A 26,021-nucleotide genomic window follows, 5' to 3' on the forward strand; every position below is an offset into this window, starting at 1 on the left:
ACATAAGGCATCTGGCTCTGAAAATTTTGGCCAATGTCTCTCTTTACCCGGATTTTGTTACTTCATCTTTGATAAGATTATGTATTCTAGCCCACTGATTTGTAAAGACTATGAATTCTAATATACCTGTGTTTCCTTGTATCGAAAGGAGGTCATTTGTAACACCACGTAGGGTTTCAAGTGTTGAATGGGTTATCTCATATGTTGGAAGGACTATGTCTCTTGAATTCACAGAGCCACACCACGAAATGATAGGTAAAGGGCCTGGTGTTTCATTAGCTGTTCGATGTTCCACTGGCCAGTCTCCAACATTAAGATAAAACTCTACGGCAGGGAGATGAACCTAAAAGTATATCCAATGCAGGACAATTACAAAACCACATATTCTTCAACTGCTTGTGCTTAAAGTAAAGTGAAGTATGGTCATCAATCTTCTAGTGCCACAAAGAATCAATTGTTTTCAGTGTTGTTGTAGTAGTGTTGAATTCTGGACGTAAGAGACAGGGTAGAAGAAGTAGCACCTTTTATTTCACCAGTTTCTGATGGTGGAAGGGAAAATGCTGTAGGGGACCACATGCACACATTGTAGAAGACCATTTAAAACGAAATGGGCAATTAAGGGTCAAAAAGGCTACAAATTGTTGTAATGGGCTCAGTATTTACTCTACTGTCTAATAATTCACTTAATTTTGCATGGTCTCTTACAGCAGGGACGTGCAAAGTGGGGGGGTGGGCCCCCTTGAGAGGGCGTGAAATTTTGTAAGGAGGATGCAGCTCAGTCAGCTGCTGGGTGTCAGACTCATCTGTCTTATTACAAATATTGAAACGTTACTGTTTTTATGTATTTGTATTCATATGTGTATACTGATTAATAAACTATTTTCAGCCAACCTATTCTCTTCATGCTGAAAAGGTTCTTTTTCATAAGAACATAACCAAAATTTCCACTGGTTTGGATTACATTAACAGGTTGGGGGAGCCCTCCTAATTGCAAGGATGAAAAGTGAGGCCCCATGTAAAAAGTTTGCTCACCCCTGTTCTATAGCACGTGCAATCCCTTATCATTAACAATCTGTCCCAACTTGTATTTAGCTCTGACATTCCAGCTTTCTTCTCCAAACCTGAAGACCAGCTCTGTGAAGCTCAAAAACTTCTCCCTTCCACCAACAGAAATTGGTCCAATAAGATTCTCTCTCCTTCTCTCACTGTCAATAAAACCACCCAACAATAATCAGTATTATTTGAGATAAAGACTCTGTCTACACTGTGGCTATGTCTACACTAGCCCCAAACTTCGAAATGGCCACGCAAATGGCCATTTCGAAGTTTACTAATGAAGCGCTGAAATGCATATTCAGCGCTTCATTAGCATGCGGGCGGCCGCGGCGCTTCAAAATTGACGCGGCTCACCGCCGCGTGGCTCATCCCGACGGGGCTCCTTTTCGAAAGGACCCCGCCTACTTTGAAGTCCCCTTATTCCCATCTGCTCATGGGAATAAGGGGACTTCGAAGTAGGCGGGGTCCTTTCGAAAAGGAGCCCCGTCGGGATGAGCCGTGCGGCGGCGAGCCACATCAATTTTGAAGCGCTGCGGCCGCCCGCATGCTAATGAAGCGCTGAATATGCATTTCAGCGCTTCATTAGTAAACTTCGAAATGGCCATTTGCGTGGCCATTTCGAAGTTTGGAGCTAGTGTAGACACAGCCTGTAAGATGTAAAGTAGTACAGCATTAATAGCTTTCATCACCACATAAATTTTGAAGGTTTTATTACCCTCCTGTTTCCACTTGTGTCTGAGTTTGCCACTGTTGGCCATTTTGAAAATGTTTTGAATGTATTTTTCAGTGTTTGGGCTGGGGTATGTGATGCGCTTGTATTTGGAGATATCTGGCTGCTTTTTTGAGAGAGAAAGGAGTTTTCAAAACCAAACATTTTCTTTAGGCTAAGGAGCGAGTGTGTTGGTTAAGGAGAAAGAAAGAAGTTTGAAATAAATTGATGAGTTTGATTTAGAGGAGAAAAGGAAGGGAAAGCAATGGGAGAGTAGTTTGTGGTTTGGCAGGTAGTGCCAAACTCAGCCACAAACAGAAGCAGGATGACCATAAAACCGTCGAAATTTGTGTGATGAAATCTATCAAGGCCTTCCTGAGATGGAAAGTTGCAGTGTAGTAAAGTGCCAGTGTACACTAAGCCAAAGACACTGATTACAGGCTCAGTGCTGCAGCCCCTGTGCGCAAATGGAGTTCCAATTCAGGAAAGCCTGTAGAATCACAGAGCCAGGAGTTTTCCTACTGACTTCAACAGGCTTTGTATAATGTCATTAGTTGCTAGTAACAACAGGCTTCCTAAACACACGATACCGTGCAGAAACAAAAACAAAATCTTTGTTTAATAATTAAATATGCAGTAGTTGGAGGTTTGCAAGAAAACATGTGTGAATATCAGGGCTTTTTTCCAGGGGGAACATGACAGAACTCTGTTCCAGCACCGTTTTTGGAAGCTCTGAGCTGCAAGTGCAGGGGGCGGCACCTGTGGCTATGAGCACTGCCACTGCTGACTCCACTTACGGCTCTAGAGGCTGCTGCTGCTTAAACAATGCCCGACATTAAAAGAGAGTTTAGTGTTTTTGTTTAAGCAGGAGCAGCGTCTGGAGCCACTGAGCAGTCAGCTGCAGCAGGGAGCCCCAGAAGAGGAAACGGGCAGGGCAAGGAACTGCCTGCGCACTCCACGTAGGGTAAAGTCTAAGCCTGCAGGAATGCTAGGGAGATGGGCAGCTGAGCCTGCCTCTGTCACAGCGACACTGAGAAGGAGGTGACAGGGTGAGCTGTGGGGGAGGCAGTGGTCATGCAGACACAGAGCATTAACCTAGCTCACCCCACCCTCCAGCGGCAGGTCCCCCCGACTGTGAGAGGGAGATGAGGGAAAAAAGCAGCCCGCTCACCCCAATGTCCAGTGCCATTTCCTCTGCTCCGCGCCTGGGGGGGCCTCATCCTCCTCCAGCTGCTGCCCTGTTCCCGCCTGCCCAGCTTCTGCAGCCCGCTCTGGGTGCTGTGCTCAGCGGCAGCAGCCAGGGGAAAGCAGACAGCTCAGCTCCAGCCACAGCAGAGAGCTGCAGCCAAAGGGGGAAGAGAGGCGGCTACTCTTCCGCTAGCTGTTTGCTCCCCCGCCTTCCCTACTACTGCTGCCGGCTCGCAAGTGCCCATCCACAGCACCTGGTGCTGCCGTTGCTGCTGTCCGGACTGTGAAGGGAGTAGTGGGGCACTGGCTCCGGCTGCCTCCTCATACCTCAGCAGCTGGGGGAGGTGGAAAGTGCGCAGAGCTGTTGCCTGAAGCAGGTAAACCCTAGGGATGCGGGGGGCAGGTTTGAGACTGAGTGGTTAAGCCCAGGGATGGGGGTGGTGGTTTGGGGATGCAAGAGATATAAGCCTGGGGACTGGGGCTGACTTCTCGCACCTTTTTTTTCCCTAGAAAAAAAGCCCTGGTGCATATAATATCCAAATGGTAACAAATCTATGTGATTCAAAAGTCTTTAAGTGAAGTCTTATATGGCTGGTACCTTTCTTGCCAATGACAGCAACATTTCATCTGAGAACATTTTGAAGTCTGTGTACTTCCCTAAGGAACGGCGGTAGATGTAATTATTGAGAATAGTGTAATGAACAATAGCACCTCTTGTTTGCCCAAATCTTGCTGGGACTTCATGAAGCATCTGTTGAAGGTTGATGGTGGGAAAAGAAGTGAAGTCCTTAGTAATTTGAGGCTCCTGGGATGGACAGGAGAGAATATTCTGCCAGGTCTGAGAATCTTCTTCCGGACACTCACAATACTCATGATAAACAGGCCCTGTCACAAAAAAAGTAATGAAAATGCCTGACTTCTGTGATAGTGTCAGCTCACAATGCTCAGGCTCCTGATGGATACAAAAATCTAAAACTAGAGCTGCTGGAGGTCTTCAGGGTTTTATTTATTTAATAGAAAGGCTAATTTTTGTCAACTAATATTTTCTGGGCTTTTGATTAAAAAATAAAAGCAGGTTTTTCAGTGTTTAGAAACCAAAAACAACTAATCACTAAAACAAACTTATTTTTACCTAAAAGCCCAAAAACAACACTGAAAATGTTTGAAAAACTAGTTTTTAAATTTGTCACAGAAAACACTTATCATTTATCCATCATGTCTACTAAAAAACAAAGTCATACACCAATGTCATGCTACCAGTCAATGAACAAGAATGCTCATAGCTATTATTATTTTTGTAGTTGTCACCATAAACTGGTAAACTGAAAACTTACCTTTCAAAATATAAGGCGACTGGGCTACGTGTTCATTACCATAAAGTACCTCAATCTTTAACCCTTCATCGACACTCCCATACATCCGGTACTGCACAAGAAATGACCCGTCATTCCTATCTAAAATGCTAGGGACATGGATCCTGATGATCTCTTTGGGGGAAAGTGCTTTAATTCCCACTTTAAACTGTGTTTTTCCTGAAAAGAAGAAATAAAAATGACTGTTGACTCTGCATGCAATCAGCTTACATAAAGGAAACAAACAAACAAAAAATGCACACAAACACACACACCTCCTAGAACTGGAAGGGACCTTGGGAGGTCATCTAGTCCAGTCCCCTGCCTTTTTGGCAGGACCAAGCACCATCCCTGACATCTATTTGCTCCAATCCCTAAATGGCCTCCTCAAAGATTCAGCTCACAACCCCAGGTTTAGCAGGCCAATGCTCAAACCACTGAGCTATCCCTCCCCCAAAACAAGAGATGCCACTGATGGATCAAATTCTGCTCTGATTTATTTCAGTGTAAAACTAAAACAACTCTATATAACTCAGTGACATTTCTCTGGATTTACCCTGTAAGCTACTGTGAGTACACAGACTGAGCAATCATGCTTTACAGGATACACGCATATTAATTTCCAAGAATGTACATAAGAGGAAGAGATCATCTTCTCACATTTTCCTGATCATCACATCTGAATTAAATAGATAAAAATACAGTAGGGTCTCAACATTCACAACGGTTCCATGTTGAGAACCCTTGCAAATGCTGAATTTCATGAATATGGCAGCTGTTCCCACTGGGAGCCTGGCTGCTGGCACTCCTGCCTGGAGCCCCAGGGAAGTGGCAGCTTTCGGCGCTCCGCGCCCCCAGAGAAGGAATGGCTGCTAGCGTTCTGTGCCCCCCCACAGGGAAGCGGCGGCTGCTGGCGCTCCGTGCCCCTTCTCCCCCCCCGGGAAGCGGCGGCTGCTGGCACTCCGTGTCCTACCCAGGGAAGCGGCGGCTGCTGGCGCTCCATGCCCCCCACATCCCATGGAAGCGACTGTTCGTGAATAATTGAATTCATGAACATTCAGTTTGTGAATGTTGAGACCCTACTGTAAACAAGATGTATGGCAATTACAATGCAATAAGAATGTCTTAAATGTTTTTGAGCAAAGATTAATTTTACTATTCAGAATTCAAGTTAATCCTGCCAGGATACATTAGTTCCTCAGGAATCAGAGATAAGGAAAACCAGGATAACACACAATGGCCTTGTCTACACTTACAAAAAATTTTGAAATGGCCATGCTAATGGCCAAATCGAAGAATACTAATGAGGTGTTGAAATGAATATTCAGCAGCTCATTAGCATGCTGCCAGGTCCTCTTCAAAAGGACCCTGCCAACATCGAAATCCCCTTATTCCTATCAGCTGAGGTCAGGGGATTTCAATGTTGGCAGGGTCCTTTCGAAAAGGACCCCCGTGTAGACGAGCCACAGGCAAGCAAGCCAGGACACTTTTGAAGTGCTGTGGCCGACAGCATGCTAATGAGGTATTGAATATTCATTTCAGTGCCCCATCAGTATTCTTCGATTTGGCCATTAGCATGGCCATTTTGAAGCTTTTTGTAAGTGTAGACATAGCCAGTAGGTGTGAAGGACACTTAACAGCTGGTGGGAAAATCATAGAACCATAGGGTTAGAAGGCATTGCAAAGGACATCCAGTCTAACCCCTGCCAAGGCATGGGATCTGAGGAAAAATGATCCCTTCAAAATGAAGTTCTTCATAAGGGCAGCTGGCAGCTGGCATTTCTCCGCATCTGGTGCTGGTGGTCACTGGTCCAAGTGGGGATGTTGCTGAAGCTGCCATTTCCTGGAGGTTTGAAAATGTAGATCCAATATGCCAAATAGGATACAGCTGGATCACACATTGTGGGCTAGTTCATTGCCAGTCATGATAAAACTGTGGTGGAGCCCTAACCAGTGATCCTCCAGGTCTCTCCATCAGGCCACCTGCTGACCTCAACATGAAGTTTTCTACTGAGGATGGTGAAAAGAAGTAGAGGAAGAGTACACTTCCTCTAAGGGCAGTGCTGAGGTGAACAGCCATCTTGCTACCTGACCCTGTTCCAATGCTGGTAGTGGTCTCAGTACGGACTCATCCTTGGAATCCATGTGAACTCTGAGACAATATCCTCCAATACCATGAGTGAGTTGACTGAAAGATCGCCTTTGGGATACGTGTGGTCTTTGATGCTGTTGGGACTGGTAGAGGCTATGCTGTATAGCTACCATCATATCCTGCTCTGCAACATTAGCCATTGCTTCTGTCTGGGGCTAAGCACTCTTATCCTTTGAGGTATGCTTTCATACTTCCTTGCTGGATGACACTGAGCTGTGCTGGGAATTTCAGCTTCTGCGCTGGAACAGCTTTTTTTCCTGTCTGACTTCTGTGTTTAAGATGGTAGCGCCCCCATAAATTGGTGCTTGGGATCTCAACACCAGTTCTTTTCTTGATGCTAAGTATTTATCAGTACTGGCCTTTGGCACAGCACGCTTGCTACAGGGCGCATTCATGGATGTTCACTTCTGTGATACCTAATTGGACATGGCACTCACTTCTTTGGGGGGCAAAGTGACCTCAACTGATTGCTTCAGCAAATGAAGCTTAAATCAAACATCCCGTGACTTGTGCATGCTGGTGGGAAAGGGGTGGCACACCATCCACTGCTCCAGAGTGTCACTTTCTCCCATGCAGAATAAGCACCTGCACTGGCCATTAGTTAGTAGCCTCAGGACACTGCAAGAGGGTCAGGGCTTGAAGCCCAAAAGCTGAAAATCTGCCATGACATTTAGTACTACTTTACAGAGCTATTTACAAGGCAGCTGTCTTCCTTTTTCAATTGTTTAAACTGCTAATTTCAGTAGCTAGGAAGAACAAGTAGAAGAATTAATGAACACTGAGAAGGAATGGATTGAACACCATTGGGTTCTATTGTGCTCCTGGTTAAGAGGGAGCTGAGGCAGTGTCATGGCCATTCTGCCCTTTATGCCCTCACAGAAGAGCATGAGGAGGCAGAGGGTGCATTTGCACTCTCAAAAGACAATGCTATTTCAAATATGCTACTGCAGGCTGTGCAAGACCATACGTGCAGGACCGCTGATGGCCTGGGGCCTGGTGATTTAAGAGAGGCCGGGACACCTGGCTGCCACTGTTGCCTTGGGCTCCTGGCTTCCAGCAACTGTGGAGGGCTGGCTCATGGAGGCTGGGTCCCTGCACTCCCCTTTCTGCCTGAGGCCCTATCCTTTCTGCGGACCAAGAACCACCACCCTCCACTTTGCCAAGGACCCTGGTGTACTAGTACATACTGACAATCAGTTTCACTTTTGCTTCAAATAAAGTTTAGTCAATCAGTAAGGAAGGTGATCTGGAGCCTGGTGGTAAAGGAAGTGCCATATTTTTCCCCCCCACTTGTGACTGTTAAAAGGCAAATTGTTTTATTTTCTGTCAACTTGTCCTCTCCTCCCGCTGCTGTCTCAAGGACCCTGACGAATCTGACCAAGTGGGTCTTTGCCCATGAAAGCTTATATGCTGATACATCTGTTAGTCTATAAGATGTCACAATACTTTTCCTTTTTGAGGATACAGACTAACATGACTACCCCTCTTATACTTGTCACCATGCATTGGATAAGGTTCTATGGCTTGTGTTACACAGGAGGTCAGATTAGCTATTATAATGGTCCATTCTGACATTAAAATCTACATATTCTATGTACATTTAATAGTGGAAGCAGATTAGTACTTTATACATCATCTGGTAATATTCTAATCACAGAAACAAAGATTTCTTAATACTATATGGAAAAGCAGTAAGGTTTTGCCAGCTCAACATGAGTTTTAGAGGGATAAAGCCTGGGTCCTTGATCTACCTCAGATTTTCTGTTGTCTTCGGTAACACACTTAACACTTCACTTAGTTTCCTCATCTGTGACAAAGAGATAATGCTGCATATATATCTACTAGAAACACAGGGGTGTTGTGAGATATAATTAGCTCACATTGGAAAGCAGTGTATTAATGCTAAGTATTACTGTTAATTACCATTCTTACTGATATTTCTCAGAAAGACAGAACCACATAAGAGGCTGGGAGATATAGGGTGACCACACTAAGGACCTGATTCTTCTCCCACACTAGTTACATACCTATGCAGCTCAGTGGATTTATACTAATTAAGTGAAATCAAAATCAAGACTTAAATTTTTACCTTTAAAAGTCTGAGCCTTCTGAGTTCCAAACATTTGGATGCTGAAATCTAAGAATTTTTGTTGTGCTAAGTGGAATGAGCTCCATATTCACAGGCATCAAGGGTTCAGCTGAGCTAATTAAGGACATTTGTCAGCCTCATATTACATCCTGAAATCTAACATGAAGTTGGAGTGCCTTCCTGGGGAAGACTTGGGCCTGGAACTCCTGGAGTGTGACAAATTAGGAGCAAAGCTTGAGACACATCTGTAGGGCTCTACCAAATCCAGGACTGTGAAATCTCGTCTTCTGTACACAGTACTTTAACCTGATCACAGAGTTACCCTACTATACTTCCATAGGGTAAAAGTGCACAGTAGTTCTCATACTGGGGTTCCTGGCTCAAAAAGGGGTCACAAGGGTATTGCGACCCTTACTTCTTCAGTGCCCTCCAAGCTAGGTGGCTGCTCACCAGGCACCCATCTCCAAAGACTGCGAAGCCAGCAGCAGCAGCATAGAGGTAAGCATGACAATACTGCAATCTCCTCTACCATAGCCATATGATCCCTTTCTGGGGCAGGACTCCCTGAGAAGCACTGAATCACTGGCTTCATATATTTCTACTTTTTCCATTTTAAAATACATATTCATGGTTTGTTATGCCACCATGATGTTTAAGATTTAAACATCTGAAACCATGAAAATAAATATTTTTAAAATGCTATGAATGCAAAATTTACAAAACTGGCTCACGAATTTGGCAGGGCCCTATATAATAAATTAAAGAAGGTGTGCAGAAAATCTTGTGTAAGATCTGAATAGCTCTAGACCAGAGGCGGGAGATAATTTTTGCAGAGGAGCTACTCCATGAATTTTGGTACTGGTCATGGGCTAGCTCTGGCCCCCTTGAAAGGGCTGGGCCTTGAGCAGGAGGGGCGGGGCTGGGGGGCTACAGAGACAGACAAAGAATGTGCGAGTATGAAAAAGAAACACTTAAGACAGACTTTATGTCACGCTGAGCGTGTGTTGAACAGACTGGGTATGTGTGACAGTGACACCCATCTTTGATCGGCAGCAATGGGGTGCAGGAGCATGGAAACACCCTGACTTCAGCATAATCCTGTCTCCTGTACCTCTACCCCTCCCCCCTCTGCACAGCTAGATGGACAATCCTAGGAGCTGCTGAGCTGCAGAGGGAACAAGGTGGGGGAGGGGGAACTGAAAACACACTACTAGGTGTAATTATGCATGCTCTGCTAATCAGCTGTGTGGGCCAGACAGAAATGCAAAGGTGGATCTGGTCCCATGGCTGCTATTGCCCACCCCATTCCAAACATTTTTGTCAGAGCCTCAATTAGACAAACACCAAAGTTTTCCAAAACATGACAATGAAGTTTGTGTATGCTCAGAAGATTGCTTATCTCCTGACTGTATTTATATATTGTAAACAAAGTTATCCTATGTAACTTAACTGGAAAAGATTTTTGCTTCCTAACTAACCTCAATTAGCTTAATTATAAGATTCAAATGCAATAGCTTTCATCTTAAATTAAAAGACTTAGTAGAAACTTTGCGTTCACCTTATGGGATGTAAAGTGATTAAAAATTGAGGCTTCTTTCATCTGGATCGTGGCGGCTCAACTCCTCCTCCTTGATGACCCATCAAACTTACCCATCACAATGCAGGCCACATATGCACCTGTCATCATCCTACACTGCCTTTTGTATCTGTTTTGCTCAAGGTATTTTATGTACACACAGGGTACACAAGAGAAGGTAGAAGTCCTGCTATATTGTGCCACAGCAGGAATGAAAAGGCTGTAACCAATGAACAGCAAGGCAACATTTTCAAAAGATATGTGATTAATATTGATGGTGTGAGACAGAGACAAACTGTACTTAATCCTATCACTGCAACACAAGGCTGGAACTTCTGTACCTAAAAAGTGGTCCTATGAGCTTAATTTATCAGGAGCCCCAAATTGTTAGTCTTTAAGGTGTCACTGGACTGCTTGTGGTTTTTGCTGAGGCAGACTAATGGGGTTCTCTCTCAAAAATGCACATTGCCTATTCTTTTGGAAAGTGGAGGGCAATGCAGGACTGCATTGGAAAACTGCACTGGACAGAAGAGTAGTTTGGTATCTGAATGTCCTCCATGAGCTAGTCACACAGTGAAGGTCCTGGCTGTGTCTATATTAGCATTTCTCTTTCGAGGCATGCAAATGAGGGAAATCAAAAATGCAAATGAGGTGCAGACTTATATCCAGCACCTTATTTGCACGTTTTTCTTTCAAAAAAATAAAAGCAGTGTAGCTGCAGCTCTTTCGAAAGTAAGCTCCATCTTCAAAAGAACCTTTCTTCCTAAAAAAATAGGAAGAAGGGGGTTCTTTCACAGATGGGGATTACTTTCAACAGAGCCACGTGTACTCTGCTTTTCCTCTTTCAAAACAAGCTCTTTTCAAAGAATATGAAAATGAGATACCATTATGTAAATCTCTGCCTCATTTGCATGCCTCTTTGGACAGAGGAACGCTAGTGTCGATGTGCTCCCTGTATCTAAAGCCGCAGCGCGGCTGGGGTTGAGTGGGTTACTGGCGCACAGCCAAGCGCCTGGGAAGCGGCAGGGAGGAAACCGTAGGTGCTCCGCAGCCGCTTCTCATCTTGAGTCAACCCCCTTCAAGCGACAGCTGCTTCAGCCCCGGGATCCCCGAGCGCCGCCGGGAGAACAGGCCAGGCCAGGCCAGGCCAGGCCACCCCACCGCGGAGGGGCAGGAGCCGGGCGGGCAGAGCCCCGGCATGGACGGTACCTGGCGGGGAGCGGGTGAAGTTCTGCCCGGCCGCGCTGACCGCCTGCACGTAGAAATACCGCACGGGCAGCGTCAGCTCCGCTTCCAGGCCGGGCCCCCACGCCAGGCTCCGAGCGGCGCTGACACGGGCCGGCGGGGGCTCCGCCGCTTGCGCCACCATCAGGAGCAGCGCCTGGAGCGCCGCACCACAGCAGCGCCCCATGGTGCAGCCTGGCCACGCCGAGCTCCGGCCCGGGGCGCTAAGGCCGAGGCGAGCAGGCTGCGAGCGATTGGCGCCTGCTTTGGCCAATCGCGCGGGAGAACAGCTGCCGGCGACAGAGGCTGCCCGTGGGGCGCCGGGCGGGACCCGCTCCTTCCCCCGCGGGAAGGGTGACCGGGCGAGGGTGACCGGCCCGTGCCCGAGGCTTTGCCTCACTTTCCTCCTCCCTCCCCCCGCTCCTCCCGCTGCCTGGGCGCGCTCACTCCCGCCTCTGTCTCCGGGGGACGCCGGAGAGCGGGCGGGCGGGCAGAGCCCTGGGTACGGTGGTGGAGACGCTGTAGCTCAGCTGCCGTGCTGGGCAATGGCGCCCTCAGCTTTGTCGCCCCGCGTTCACCGCCAGCTGAAGGGGCGCACAGAGGCCCATGGAGCTGGTCCACTATAGGGGAGAGGGAGGAAACAGAGCTACAGCCTCTTCCGAGGGCACCGGCCTTGGGGCAGGAGGGGAGAACAGAGAAGTAAGAGCTACAGCAGCAAAGGGCAATGAAGACTAGTATCAGCCTGACACTTGGGGGCAACCTGCAGCCCCTGCTCACCTCTGACCTCAAGCATGAAATACTAACTCTGAGACTTTTCCTTGCAACAAAACCCATTGTCAACTCTGTCCATCGCTGCACTTAACCTTGTCAGCCACACCCCCCTGGGGCTCATAGGCCTACACATCCACTAATGTGATATAAACCATCGTGTGGCAGGATATTCCCCCTGGCATGTACATTGAACAAAAGGGATAGTCTCTGCCCCAAAGGATGAATGGACTCAAATCAGACATCAAGAATTTGAATACACATAAACCTGTAGGTGAGCACTTTAATCTGGCAGGACACACCATAACTGACCTTAGGGTAAGTGTATTATGCATAATAAAAAGAGATTTTTAACACATTACAAAGCAAGACATCTAAATTGGAATTCATCTGCAAGTTTGATATCTTTAATCTGGAACTCAACAGGGATCTCAATTGCATTACACATTACAGGAACAATTTCCCCACCTTTGATATTGCAGGAATGGCACACATCTCACTTAATTACACCTTTCACAGCCGTTTTTTCTTCCCCGCTCCTGATACATATACAGGGCACGTGCCCTGTTATTATTTTTGCTTCAAATCTGACAGAGCCACAAAAGCTCATTACCTAACAAATAAAGTTGTTAGTCTTCATGGTGTTACAGAACTGTTGGCTTGGTTTTTTCCCTCTAAAACTTAACCCTGTACATGATAGAAGCCAGAAAGTGCAGCAGCATAGGGGAGGACTTCGTGCAGGTTAGTTCCACGGCACTTCCCCTTTCTGCATGAGGCCCCATCCTTTAACAGCAGGAGCCTTGACTTCCCTCACAGCCCCTCTTGTGGCTATATAAGGCCCTGGCCAGCCAGAGCTACCTCTTCTTCCCCCACTGTCCGAGAAGCACTAGGTCAGCCCCAGCCAGAAACCCAACCTGAGCCCTAGGCTGGCCAACAATCCCAGCCCACCTTCTGTGGCCTATCATACCTGCTGCCCATGTGTGGCATCACCCCAGTACCAATACTTTCACACTGTAAATCATAAATAGCAGTAACATGCAGTACTAACAACAAGTGGTCCAGCAGCACCTTAAAGACTAACAAATTTATTAGGTCACAAGCTTTCATGGGTAAGATCCACTTCAGATTACCCACAAAAGCTGAAGGTGCTGCAGGACTGCTTGTTATTGGTGAAGTTACAGACTAACAGGGCTACTCCACTGGGACAATGCAGTACCAATGTCAGAGAATTATACTTTGTATAATTAAATACATTAAACCCTCCATTTAGCAGAGCAATGAGGGGAAGGGGTGTCTGTTAATGTCGAAAGTGTGTTATATCCAAATGGTTGTACTGTACAACAATGCATTGTCCTTCCCAGCCCATCACTCGCTCCCATCCTCTGCCCTCCACCTTCCATTCCCCCTCCTGTCCCATTGTTCCCCTCACACCTCCAGCTCCCTCTCCCAGTTATTGGGAGAGGAGCTGCATGCCAGCCTGACTCCTTCCACAGACTCCGTCAGCAGTCCTCTGGCCCCAGTGGCCCCAACCACAGTGGTAGCTCCTCCAGCCCCAGCAGCTGCTCCAGTGGCTCTGGTGAGTTACTGGCATTTATGGGGGAGGAAGGCTGGCAGACAGCATCTGTTATTTCTGAAGTCCATTATGTCAGGGTCCATTACATGGAGAGTTTACTGTAAGCATACGTGACTCGTATGCATTAATAAAATCTGTGCATGCATTACAAAAGCATTTCAAGCATGTGTCCACAATCTGGCTCATACCACTTTTCTTCTTGTTGGGCCATTTTTGGTAGCTGGCTTATGGTCCCACCAGCAGAGTTTAAAACAGGCTGCGGAACTAGAATGGTGCAGAAGTAGGACTCATGATCTCCCAGGCTTGTTGCATTTTGGGAAACAAGGAGCCATATTTAAAGCAGGGACAACATGATAGCAGACCCATCCTTGATTGACCTTTTCATAGGTCTAGCAAAGGGAAGTTTCCTTCTCTTGTCCTCTCACTTCACATAAAGGCCACAGTTATCGTTATGTGGCTCTCGCTGCAAATGTTAAAGCTCTTCTCGTTTGAATGATGTTTTGCTTCTGCTCAGAATGAAGGGCTAGCAAGGTGTGTGGATTGTTACAGAGAATATTGTAGCTCTGGTGGAAGAGAAGGCTTTTGGGGCACAAATGACTGGCTGTCATCAACTGTAGTTGTGGGCATCTTAGAAATAACAATCTATAGCGGTCTAGCTCCACTGCCAGTACTTGTGCAGATGAATGGCATGAATTGAATGTCAACTAACTCTTCTGTGAAAGCTGGCTAAATCAAACACACAGTTCCTGCGATACACTGAATACTCGAACACCTTTGGACATGCCTAGAACTTATGAAGGATCATGCTTGGGTGCTTAATTGTAAATCTTTTAAATTTGAGCTCTTAGCATTGTTTGGCATCAGTATCTCAAAAGCAGCACTAAGATACTGTAAAACCATAGCCTGGGTTCAGCATGAGTTACTGAATGCACAGATAAAACCAGTACATGCACCATTTATTTCAAACCAGTCATTTCAGTATTAATATAAGACATGAACATTTCTATAATATATAGCTAAAGAGAAGGCTAAGACAACATAACAGGTCACATTCACCCCTGTGAATTAATTCACTGAAGATAGTGTAGCTTCATTCAATTTAGAAGAGCTGCAACTTATTGAAGGGATGAATTTGACCCTTTTGACTTTGAGTGACTCATAACAAAACTACATCAGCCATAATGTAAATGGTTACCAGCTACTCTGACCCAGTCTTGCACAACTAATTTTGAATGGAATTCTAATGCTATGTCTAGATTAGAGGGATTTGTTGGCAGAAGTTTTGTCAGAAGGTATCTTCCAACATAACTTCTGTCGACAGATCACTGCCAGACTGCCAAAGCGGATGGAAAGAACAATCCACTCTGTTGACAGAGAGTGGCCAGACTGTCTGGCCGCTCTATCGGCAAAATGGCCAACCGGAAGCACAGTGGACAGGGTTGCCTGGCATTCCACGAGCCCTTTCTGTCAGCAGAAGGGCCACCAAAACGTCCAGACCAGCTTTTTGTTGACAGATCTCTGCTGATCTCTTACTGTTGATAGAATGCCCTTGAGAATCTGGACACTCTGTGGGGTTTGTCGACAAAACGGCCGTTTTGTTGACAAAACCCTCTAGTCTAGATATAGTCTAATTGATTTCTTTGTATGGTTACCAGTCTTCTTCATAGGCCTAGCACTGCATTTAATTAAAGCCTCCTTTATGCATCCAGTGTGTGACTTTAGTCCAAGATCTACCATGTGGGTAAAATACAAGTGTGAGCATTCCAATAATCCATTTCTGCTTGAGCATATCTTGTGACCATTTATCTCCCTGTAAACATTTATTTTGCTTCTGTTTAACATGCAGTCTGCCAGTCCCACCTGTTGGGCCAACATACAATTGTAGTAGTGTGTCATAAGACAACTGTTAGTTGATATATCAAATGGTTTATTAATCTAACATTATTGAACCATGTAAACAACAAGTTATAACATTTCTCATGAGAATGGCACATTTTACATTTGCAAGGCTATTATTACTTTCCAATACTGTAGGTGTCAGTCTGTGTGCAAATCATTTCAAAATAGATACCACTTAAGAACAATTCTGAACATAAATATGGAGTTTATATTAATTTTTATGTACAACCGAAGAAAATATCAAAGTATACAGCAACAATATTTGTATATCAAAACACTTTCAGATTGCAGCTCCACTTCTTTAATGTAAAAAAGGTACCAATTTTCTAACACTATTTTTCATGTAGAACATTCATACAAATTGTCTTGCTTTGCCTAAAATATATTAAAAATATTAGAGCAGTGTCTTTCCAGTTACAAAAATATATTAATAAATGAAAAAAATTGAAATATCTGAAATGAGATTAATTTAAGAGAAGATGTGATGTTAATGTGATTTTGAACAAGAGATTAAAGCTTAGGTCAAGATTTCAGGGCCCAGCATGGATTTTGGCTACTGGGTAATGTCAATACAACATTTTGTAAAATGGTATAGGAACAGCTTCAGGGGAAACGTTAACAGCCTTTCTAGTCAAAGGATGAAAACAACTGAAATGACTAAGAGCATGTTAGAAAAATACCAGAGAGCTGCTAATATAGGGAAGATGTGAGACACAACATATCAAAAGATGTTGCTCAAGCTCTGATGTGGGTTGCTACATAAAAAATTGCAGCTATTTAAAAACATATAATTTACTCATAGGGCCAGGTATTTCAGCCTCATTAAACGCTTAGTGAGGTGACGTAAAGCAGCCCTTTAAGCTCTCTTATGCAGGCAGCTGAGTATTCCTTCAACATGCTCCTTGCCTCAGTATAAAGGGTATGGTGAGGAAGAGGAAATGAGGGAAGACAGGGCAAGAGAACACAGCATTCTGCCAATCTTCAGACAGCACAGTGATCCCTAGGACTGCTTTGTTGGTGCAAGTTTCAGCTACCAAAAAGATGCTATAAATTATGCTAAAGATGGTTTTAGCCCTGATGTACTGTGGGTTAGGAGAGATGGAAGAGTAATCAAGAGTCGTGTTTGCTTTCCCATTAACAGTGCTGTGCCCAGCCAGAGCTTCATGCAGCTAAAGACCGAGTCCATAAAGTGTACAAAATGGAAATACATAGAAAATGAACAGAAAAGAACCAAGTTGTAGAATTTTTTAAAAATTTGGTTCAGTTTAGTGCTGCATGAAGTGACAATTTATTATTAAAAACTAGAATCATGTTCAGGACAAAGCAAGCCACCCTTACAATGCACCTCAGCCCTGACCAGCAATGGCTCTTTCTTATTTTGACACTGTATCTTCCATATGACACTGAAAAAGCAAACTATCACATGTGCATTTGTTATATTGAGGATTTAACCCAATTTTTCAGTAGCAGTACTGCATGCATCTGCCATGTTTTTTGGAGATGTTGCCTATCCTCAATAGGATGCTTTCACCTTAGTTCTAGCCAAAGGGATGGAAGTTTGCATCACTGTGTGGATGTATATATGACTTTTTACTATCTGCAAAACTATAGAGGAAAAAAATCGCTGGGAGAAATTCAGCACATGGATTTTAAAATCTAGAACTCTGTACATTAAAACACTGTGCAACTGAGCACGAGAGCTCAATCCAACACCTACTGAAATCAACTGAGACAGTTCTACATCATTACACAATAAAAAGTTCTACATTCATCTTGCTTTTCTTAATAAAACACATATTTTAAAAGAAGATTTTGGTATTTATCTTTTGCTTGCACAACAAAATGACAGTTTTAAATAGATTTTTAAATACAAAATGGCCAAATCTGAGCTTGCATAAATCAACAGACCAATACTCTTTCACATCAGCACAGGCTCTAGCTCAAAGTATGTTACATGTTTATGCCAACCCAGCAACCACCAAAACACTTTTCAGACAAAAGATCACTCTGTCTTATATTACAGGATCTTACAGTTCTGATTCTCTATCGGTCTCATTAAGATAATATTCATCATCTGTAGTGGTATCAGCGTCTGAGTCTGAATAAACCATTGGTTCTTCTCTATAGATGTCAACTGTCTCTCCCAGGGGAGAAGTATCTACTGACATTTTGTTGCCACTGGAACTTGAGTTCAAGAGCTCAGCCCTCTTTAAAGAATCACTCTCTGCATGTCTCAGAAAGCCAGGATTTTTAAGAAGACATGGTCTCCATAATCTCCCTTCTGTGAGCGATCTCTTGATATTTTCCAAGAATGCCAGTTGTTGTTCTTTTCCAAATATACCAAATTCAATAGAAGGATACATCACACGTCTAGTGCCATAAGCTGTGCTCCTCTCATCGCATGAAGCCCAGTTTTCATTTTCATCAAAAGAGCACAGCTCAGAATAGGATTTAAACTTTCTACTGTACCTGCTTTCTTTAGGTAGACAGATATTTCCTAGGCCATGGTGATCACCAGAATCTTGAGTACAGGTGCTCTCAGAGAAGTGACGTTCACGTTGATTCTTTGCACGACTCATGCGAGGCCAATTACTGTGCAAGTTTGCATTTTTTAAACTTTTTGACTGATGAATGTGCTGCTCATGATCGCAGTCATCAAGGGAAAGGACCTGGCTCTGTGAACGGGTATTTGCCTGTAAATTTTTTACAAATGCATTTGAGTTTTTGTCAGTTAAAGATAGCAACAGCAGAGGATCATGGGAACTACCAGAATTCATTATCTGTTGGTTGGCAGGTGAATGTGCTTCAGTGGCTCTGGAAAAGATGTGTTTGTATCTATTTTCAACCCCCTGGCCAAGTGTTTGGGGATTCTTACTTCTCATAGCCATTTCATTTGGAACTGGGATTGTGGGGTTCAGCCTGCTTTCCGCTTCATTCTCGTTCTGTCTGGAACTGACTTTTTTCCTCTGGCTGCATGAATTTGCAAAAGCCCTCTGATTCTTGTTTTCAACTAATAATGGAAAGTCATTAGCTTGTGATTGCTTATTCTTCTCAGCTATTTTGTGAATATCATAAACACCAGGGGACAGATTTTGATTCTGGTTTTTATCCCCCGTTTGCAGAAACAGCTGGGTAGCAGGAGAATGCAGCGTGTTGTGGGTCATGCTAATCTCTAAAGAAGTGGTACTTTCATCATTCTGTGAAAATACACTACTTATGTGTGGCTTGGGGTTTACATTTTTACTAGAAAATTTTCTGCATGTTTTGTAAATTGCTGCCACCTCATTTTTAGCTGAGGGTCTGTTTTTCCTTTGTTCTGTATCACTGACTTTACCTTCAGCGCTACTAGACAGCAGCTTATTTTTCCTCGGTGAACTCTGCAGCAGTTGCAGATCTTGTGTGACACCTGAGAATTTATCTTCACTGCACATCACAGGTTTCTGCAAAATAGTTTGATCTTTGTCCATCTGAGAATTCAGAGATATTTGCTCTTGTTTAGTTTTGGGGCTTACTAATGCATTTGTGTCGGGGATACCGATTAGCGCTGGCTGAACTTTTGCAGAAGCTGTGCCTAGCTGAAATGGGTTTTTAGGTGAATTTGAAAGCATTTTGCTATCAGACATTAATTCTTCATCTGTGCTATTTCTGGAACTTTCAGCTCCTAATTGAAATCCGATACGTGTATTGTTATATGGTGAAATGCTTTGATGTTGAAAATCTGATCTTGCTTTGTTTCCTGTATCATGCCTAGATTTATTGTCAGTAGAGGTTATTGGTGTATCATTGACTGCAGACTCTATACAACTTTTTTCTTTACGGGAACTATTTTTATCTACCTGGAGTGGCAAAATATTTTGATTGCTATTCCCTTTTACTTTAGTAGATTGCTGGCAATTTTTGGAGTCTCTATTTTGCATGGTATTAATTGCAGAAGTAAAATGAAAAACAGTCTCTGGAGAGTCTTTGGTTTTTGGGAGGGTTGGTAAAGTGGAAGTTAATAGTGTGCCAGCATGCAAAGTGTCATCCTTTTCTTTACTTTCTTTACCCAAAGAAAAGCATATATCAATATTTTGGTTGTATGAAGCAGTAGAAATTGCCTTCACAGAAGTATCTAGTTCAGCAGTAGGTTCTGGATCATGAAGGGAAATGTCTGATTTCACCATATCAGGAAGCATGCTTTCTTTTAATGCAAGCCCTGATGAAATATCTTTCTTATTCAGCACATCACTTGTTAATTGTGAAGTGGGTACTTTCTCAGTACTGGGAGATAAACATGAGCTTTCCTGATGAGTGTCAACAGCTCCAGTCCTGGCATTCTGGGGTGCTGTGGGTGTTTGATCAGAAAAATGGGGTGGTCTCCCTTTGTCCAAGATGCTGGGAAAAGTTATGTTTCCTAAACCAATGCGAACTTTATAGTTCTTGCCTGACAAATTTGGTGACTGAGATTTTTCCGTAAAAAGAGGTGAAGTTGTGATCTTTGGATCATCCCGAAAAAGATTACACAATGTTCTTGAAGGCCTCCGTGGTAAAGTGTAGTAAATTGAAATCAGCTCATGATATTCAATATGATCCTCATTGCCAGAAACTGTGAATATGCTAGTTGTTTTATATTTCTGCAAAGAATCCCCCATTGCCTTTTCCAAACAGTCTGAAAGTACAGGGGATTCTTTTTTGTTTACAAGTTTCTCTTGCTCCATAACTCCACCTGATTCAGGGACAACTGTACTACTAGTGAAGGAATGGTTAGAGCTCCTGTTTAGAGGTAAAGGATGATCCTTACTTTGCAGGCCATTTTGCTTGTTACCTGTAATACCATCTAAAGGTCTTGGTCTTATGGAGGAATGTAATGATCCTAAGGAAGATCTTTTATCTCCTTGATTACAAGAAAAGTCTGAAGTTCTGTCTGAGGTCTGCTTCTCTATATGATCCCACATGGCTGTTTTACTTGTTGGTAAAGAGATGGGTACATCCAACATTGCACCGCCAGAGATACTAGCTGATTTTCTAGGTAAGGTGTAATAAATGACAACAGGCTCAAGAGTCTTAAGGTTGCTTTTGCCAAGAGAGCCAGAAATGCTGCTACTACTTTTGCATCTCAGTAAGCTTCCCTCCCTATGGAACTTTTCAATACAAGACACATTTTGTCTTATTTTTCCATTTTCTCTTTGCAAGCAAAAGTAGTTTAAACTACACTCGGCAGTCTCTGGACCTCTTTCAAAACTACGTGCATATCTATTCTCGGCGGTCCTGTTTTGTGAACCACCAGTAGCTAGTTGACTATTACGGTCTTCACTGGCTAAAATGTTTTGATCTTGGGGTTTCTCCTGGGGAATCTCTTTTGCAAAAGCACTTATCAACTCAACTACTTTCCCAGGTTCTGCTGGAGCTTCAGTAACTCTGCAATTCACTGAAGAATTAGTTGGAGTTTCTAAAGGTTTAGGATAGCTCTTATGCGAAAAGGTTTGTACAGAGCCTTGTGAAGTAGGAGACAAAAGTTCTTGAGAAGGAGGCAGTATGTTTTGATGGCTTGCCACGGTTTCAGTACTTGGAGCAGAATGAACTAATGCACTACTTTGTAAACCGTCTATAAGGAAAGACTGTCCCTTAGGAGTGGTACGATTAGTAGTTTCTGATCTCTGGCTCCCTAATTTAATGCCTTTTCTTTTTGATAAATTAAGCAGATGATGTTCCCATTGCTTCAAACTCGACATAAATGATCCCCTTTTGCTTTCATCAGCAGACGGAAGAGGAGGGGCCTGATTAAGTTCACTGTGAGCAGAAAAATGATTTTCCTTTCTCTGTATGTTTCTTGTACAACTCCTCTCTATATTATTTTTTGTAATATCTTTTGTGGCAGTGAGCTGGGTTTGTTTCTCTGAACTCTGTGGGAGAGATGAATTAAAAAGAGATGTGTTCTTTTGCAAGACAGCCTCCGCAGATTTATTAGAAGGAGATATCTGGGGAACAATAATATTGTTTGCACCCATTTTCTGAGAAAGTGGCTGTAATCTTATGTCTTTAATACAGTTCTGGTCTACCTTGTCTGGTTGTTCGAAGTCTCTGACCTTTTCCGAAGTAGCTTTTTTAAAATCTTTCGTTATATTTGCTGGGTTAACCAAATGCTGTGGCTGGCTTTGGGAAAACTTAATTGAAGAACTGCTGTTCTCTGCCATCAGTTTTGTTTTGACCCTTGAACCCAGTAAGACATAATCAGACACATCCGCTTTGATGCTGGGTGAAGTAACTGCAGACTCATATGCAAGACAGCTCTGAAGGTCTTTTGAATTCTTCGAAAGCAGTCGACCACTTGCATCGCTTAATATCTCCTCTCTGTTTCTGTTCTCTGACACACATATTTGAAAGTCACTCTGATGGTACTGGGATGCAAATTCAGCATTCTTTGCACGTACACTTTGCATGCTATTTAAACTAGATGTAATCATTTCATTAGGAGCATCAGGGGAAAGAAACACTTCATCACTGTAGTGCTGATAAATATCAGACCAGGAAGAGGGCTTCTCTTTTCTTCCAAAAGGAGAATTCTTTTGGTGTATTTGGAACCTACAATGGCAAGCTGCATCTCTATTGTGGGACCTAGAGAGGTTGTTTTCCAAATAGCATAATGGGTAGTTCTCCAAATTTTCAAATGATAGTGGAGTAGCAGCTTTCTCCATGCAGCTGGTGCTATTAAACCAATTAGTACTTGATACAGCTCTTCTGTAATGGTGTTTTGACCGATAAAATTCATATTCAGTGTTTTCACGAAGAGGGCAAGGATATGTATTCCGTTTTGTGGTATTAAATTCTGTTAACGATTGGGTCCTAAAAAGATAGTCTTCATTTGATGTGTGTCCAGAAGTATATGGTTTATTCCATACAATAGAAGAGAGGGGAATTCGCTTTGGGGTTTGCCGATTGTTCCGTTGAACAAATCCACTGTTATTTTCCGTTGCCACTAGATGTTGTAAACTAGTTGTTGAAAATGGTTCAGAGGATGCTGAAGAGGGATATCTCTGAAGAGAACATACAGAGTAACTTTTCCCAACTGTACCTTTTCCCATATAACTGTTGTGTCCAAATCCACTGCTTTGTTTTACAGAAGGAAGGTGCAAGCTTTCTTCTGAGGACTCCCCAAAAGACATCAAAGATGGCCTTCTGCTCAGAATGGGGTAACTACCATCTAATAAATCCTCGTGCACGTAATCATCTTTAGAGGCTGAATGGCGCCTGTTCATATATGTGTCATAAAATTTGTTTGGTCTGAATAAAGTTTTATGGTCCTCTTTGGCTCTTACTGTTTTTATTGTATCAGAGAAAAATGTGCTGGGTGTTTCACTGTGGTTGTGCCTGTGTCGTCCCCTAATGGTTGTCTGTCTGCTTGTGCTGGGACACAGATATTGGGCTCTTGGTCCACTGTCATCTAGATGTTTTTTATTCACTGAATCTTGGGCTTGTTCCTGTGCCAGCTGGTGATCCAGGTCACTGAGAACTGCACAGAAAAAAAAAAAGTGATTTTATGAGTTTTATTCACACTAATTATGCTGTAAAGCATAAAGTACTGCAACAATGACATGGCTGGATTTTGAAAGAAGCCACAGTCTACACATTCAAATCCCCAAATATACTTCCCTTCTTCCATATCTCTGACTGTGAGGAAGGAAGTCTGCAGTGATTTGAGACTGGTCTTTGGACTGGTCCTCAGCCTAGCCAGCATTAGTAGCCTGTGCAATTTAAAAACAAACAACTCACCCACCATCCCAACACCTTTGTTTGCATTCCTAATTTACACTTATCAGCTAAGTGTAAGAGCAACTTTCCACAATTCTAGCTTGCTGATGCACATAGAAAAGAATTACTTGTACTCATCCAGCCTGGATTAACCAATGTACACTCAGTGCACTTGCACAGGACCTCCATCTCGAGAGACCCTGATGACCCCCAGAAAACTAAGTGGTGCTGCAGCCCCATGTTCCAGGATGCAAAGAATGGGGTGGGAATCACACAATCATAGAATACTAGGACTGAAAGGGACCTCGAGAGGGCATTGAGTCCAGCCCTCTGCCCTAATGGCAGGACCAAAGTACTGTCTAAACCATCCCTGATACACATCTATCTAGCCTGTTCTTAAATGTCTCCAGCGATGGAGATTCCACAACCTCCCTTGGCAATTTATGCCACTGTTTGACCGCCCTGACAGTTAGGAGCTTTTTCCTAATGTCCAACCTAAACCTCCCTTGCTGCAGTTTAAGCCCGTGGCCTCTTGTTCTATCCTCAGAGGCCAAAAAGAACAAGTTTTCTCCCTCCTCCTTATGACACCCTTTAAGATACCTGAAGACCACTATCATGTCGCCCCTCAATCTTCTTTTTTCCAAACTAAAGAAGCCCAATTCTTTCAGCCTTTCTTCATAGGTCCCATTCTCTAGACCTTTAATCATTCTTGTCACTCTTTTCTGGACCCTCTCTAATTTCTTCACATCTTTCTTGAACTGCGTTGCCCAGAACTGGACACAATACTCCAGCTTAGGCCTAACCAGCGCAGAGTAGAGCAGAAGAATGACTTCTCGTGTCTTGTTCACAACACACCTGTTAATGCATCCCAGAATCCGAAGACCTGAATGGGGTGAGTTGTATAGGCTGTAAAGTGCAGGAGGGAGGGAGTATACTGAAGAATGTCGGGCTGGCTGGGGGTTGTGGCTCATGGGTTCAGGTGTTGGGGGAGGCTGTGGTGAGCAGTACATAGGTCAGAGCTGTTGGGACGTGGTGGGGGGGGGCTGTCAAGATAAGTTGAGGATGTTGAAGCGTTGTTGGGGGATATGTGAGGTGGGAGTGGCATAGGTGCACCTGTAGGTAGGGTATTTCATGACGTGGAAGCACTTTATTTGCTGTCTAGTTTACAGAATGTGTGGGAGGCCTAAAAATCCTGTAATCTGGGACTGGTGCTGATGAGCACGCCCAGATCTGGGTGTGTATGTTTCCAGAGTTGGAAGGGCATTCAAAGTATTAACATTCAAAGGAGCAGATGGAGTAGCCCTGCATGTCCTAAAGCTGTTTAGCTTAGAATGTGTTGTAAATAAGACAGGTGTATATTTTCAGTATTTGGTATGTCAAACAATTAAAAATATAATTGCAATTAATCATGAGGATAGACCAACAGGCAACGGGCTTAAACTGCAGCAAGGGAAGTTTAGGTTGGACATTAGGAAGAAGTTACTAACTGTCAGGGCAGTCAAACAGCGGAATAAATTGCCAAGGGAGGTTGTGGAATCTCCATCACTGGAGATATTTAAGAACAGGTTAGACAGATGTCTATCAGGGATGGTTTAGATAGTACTTGGTCCTGCCATTGGGGCAGGGGGCTGGACTCGATGGCCTCTCAAGGTCCCTTCCAGTCCCAGTGTTCTATGATTCTATGAGATTAAAAAAGTAGTCATGATTAATCACAATTTTAATCATAGTGTTAAACAATAGAATTCCAATGAAAATTTACTGTAATTTTTAGATTTTTTTCTGTTTTCAAATATGCTGTTACAACACAGAACACAAAGTAGACAGTGCTCACTTCATATTATTTTATTTCAAATATCTGCATTGCAAAGAAAATACATTTTCATTCATCTCATAAAAATACTGTAGTGCAATCCCTTTATTGTGAAAGTGCAAGCTAAATATAGATTTTATTTTTTACGTAAGTGCATTGAAAACCAAAACCATATAAAACTGTAGAGCTTATAAATCCTTATTTAGTCCTTGTTCGGCTGGTGCTAAAACAAACCAGTTGGTGGCATTTGACTGAAATGATAAAATGAAAGCACGCCAGTCTGCACTGCTCTGGATCATTATCAAATGGAACCTCTTCTCCAGCATGGAAGCATGCCCTCTGGAATAGTGGTCAAAGCACGAGCGAGTATACATATGTTCAACGTATCTGACAAGTAAATATCTTGCAATGTTGTCCACAACAGTGCCATGTGAATGCCTGTTCTCACTTTGAGATAATGTTGTAAATAGGAAGTGAGCAGCATTATGTCCTGTAAATGTAACAAACTTTTTTTTTTGTAATTAAAATAAATAAATGAAATAATTTTACATTTGTAAGTTGCACTTTCATGATAAAAGAAGAAATACAGTACTTTCATCCAGTAATGAGGTAAATGAAAAATACCATTGTCTCATATTTTTTGCAGTGCAAATATCTGTAATAATAAACATAAACTGGGTAATATAGAAAATACACTTTGTAGTCTGTGCTGTAAATGGAAATCAATATTTGAAAATACATAACTATATCCAAAATTATAATAATTTTAAATTTGTAATCTACTGTTTATAATTGCAATTAAGACTGATGAATCACCAATATTTTTAAAAATCTAGTTAATTTGTTTTATATTAACTGCAATTGATTGACAACCCAGAGTAATATACAGTTTATTGC

The 26,021-nt window shown here is 43.2% G+C and overlaps 1 protein-coding gene across 6 annotated transcripts in view; it reads right to left on the minus strand.

Annotated features, from left to right (window-relative positions):
• The window catches only part of LOC142008082 (protein O-glucosyltransferase 3-like), an 86,164-nt gene that overhangs the window by 18,587 nt on the left and 41,556 nt on the right, over positions 1–26,021 (minus strand). For 2 of the 6 annotated variants that reach the window (XM_074984992.1, XM_074985003.1), the window contains exons 1-4: positions 11,332–11,576; positions 4,288–4,485; positions 3,552–3,838; positions 127–343 (exon numbers count right to left, since the gene is read on the minus strand). In XM_074984992.1, the coding sequence (XP_074841093.1) occupies positions 127–343; positions 3,552–3,838; positions 4,288–4,485; positions 11,332–11,533 (904 nt within the window). In that variant the 5' untranslated portion in view covers positions 11,534–11,576. Of the gene's footprint in view, positions 1–126; positions 344–3,551; positions 3,839–4,287; positions 4,486–11,331; positions 23,076–26,021 lie in introns of those variants that run through there. The other 4 variants (XM_074984971.1, XM_074984962.1, XM_074984953.1 and 1 more) reach the window with 3 other exon arrangements.

This window comes from Carettochelys insculpta, chromosome 1 (genome assembly GCF_033958435.1).
Source record: "Carettochelys insculpta isolate YL-2023 chromosome 1, ASM3395843v1, whole genome shotgun sequence".
NCBI lineage: Eukaryota > Metazoa > Chordata > Testudines > Carettochelyidae > Carettochelys > Carettochelys insculpta.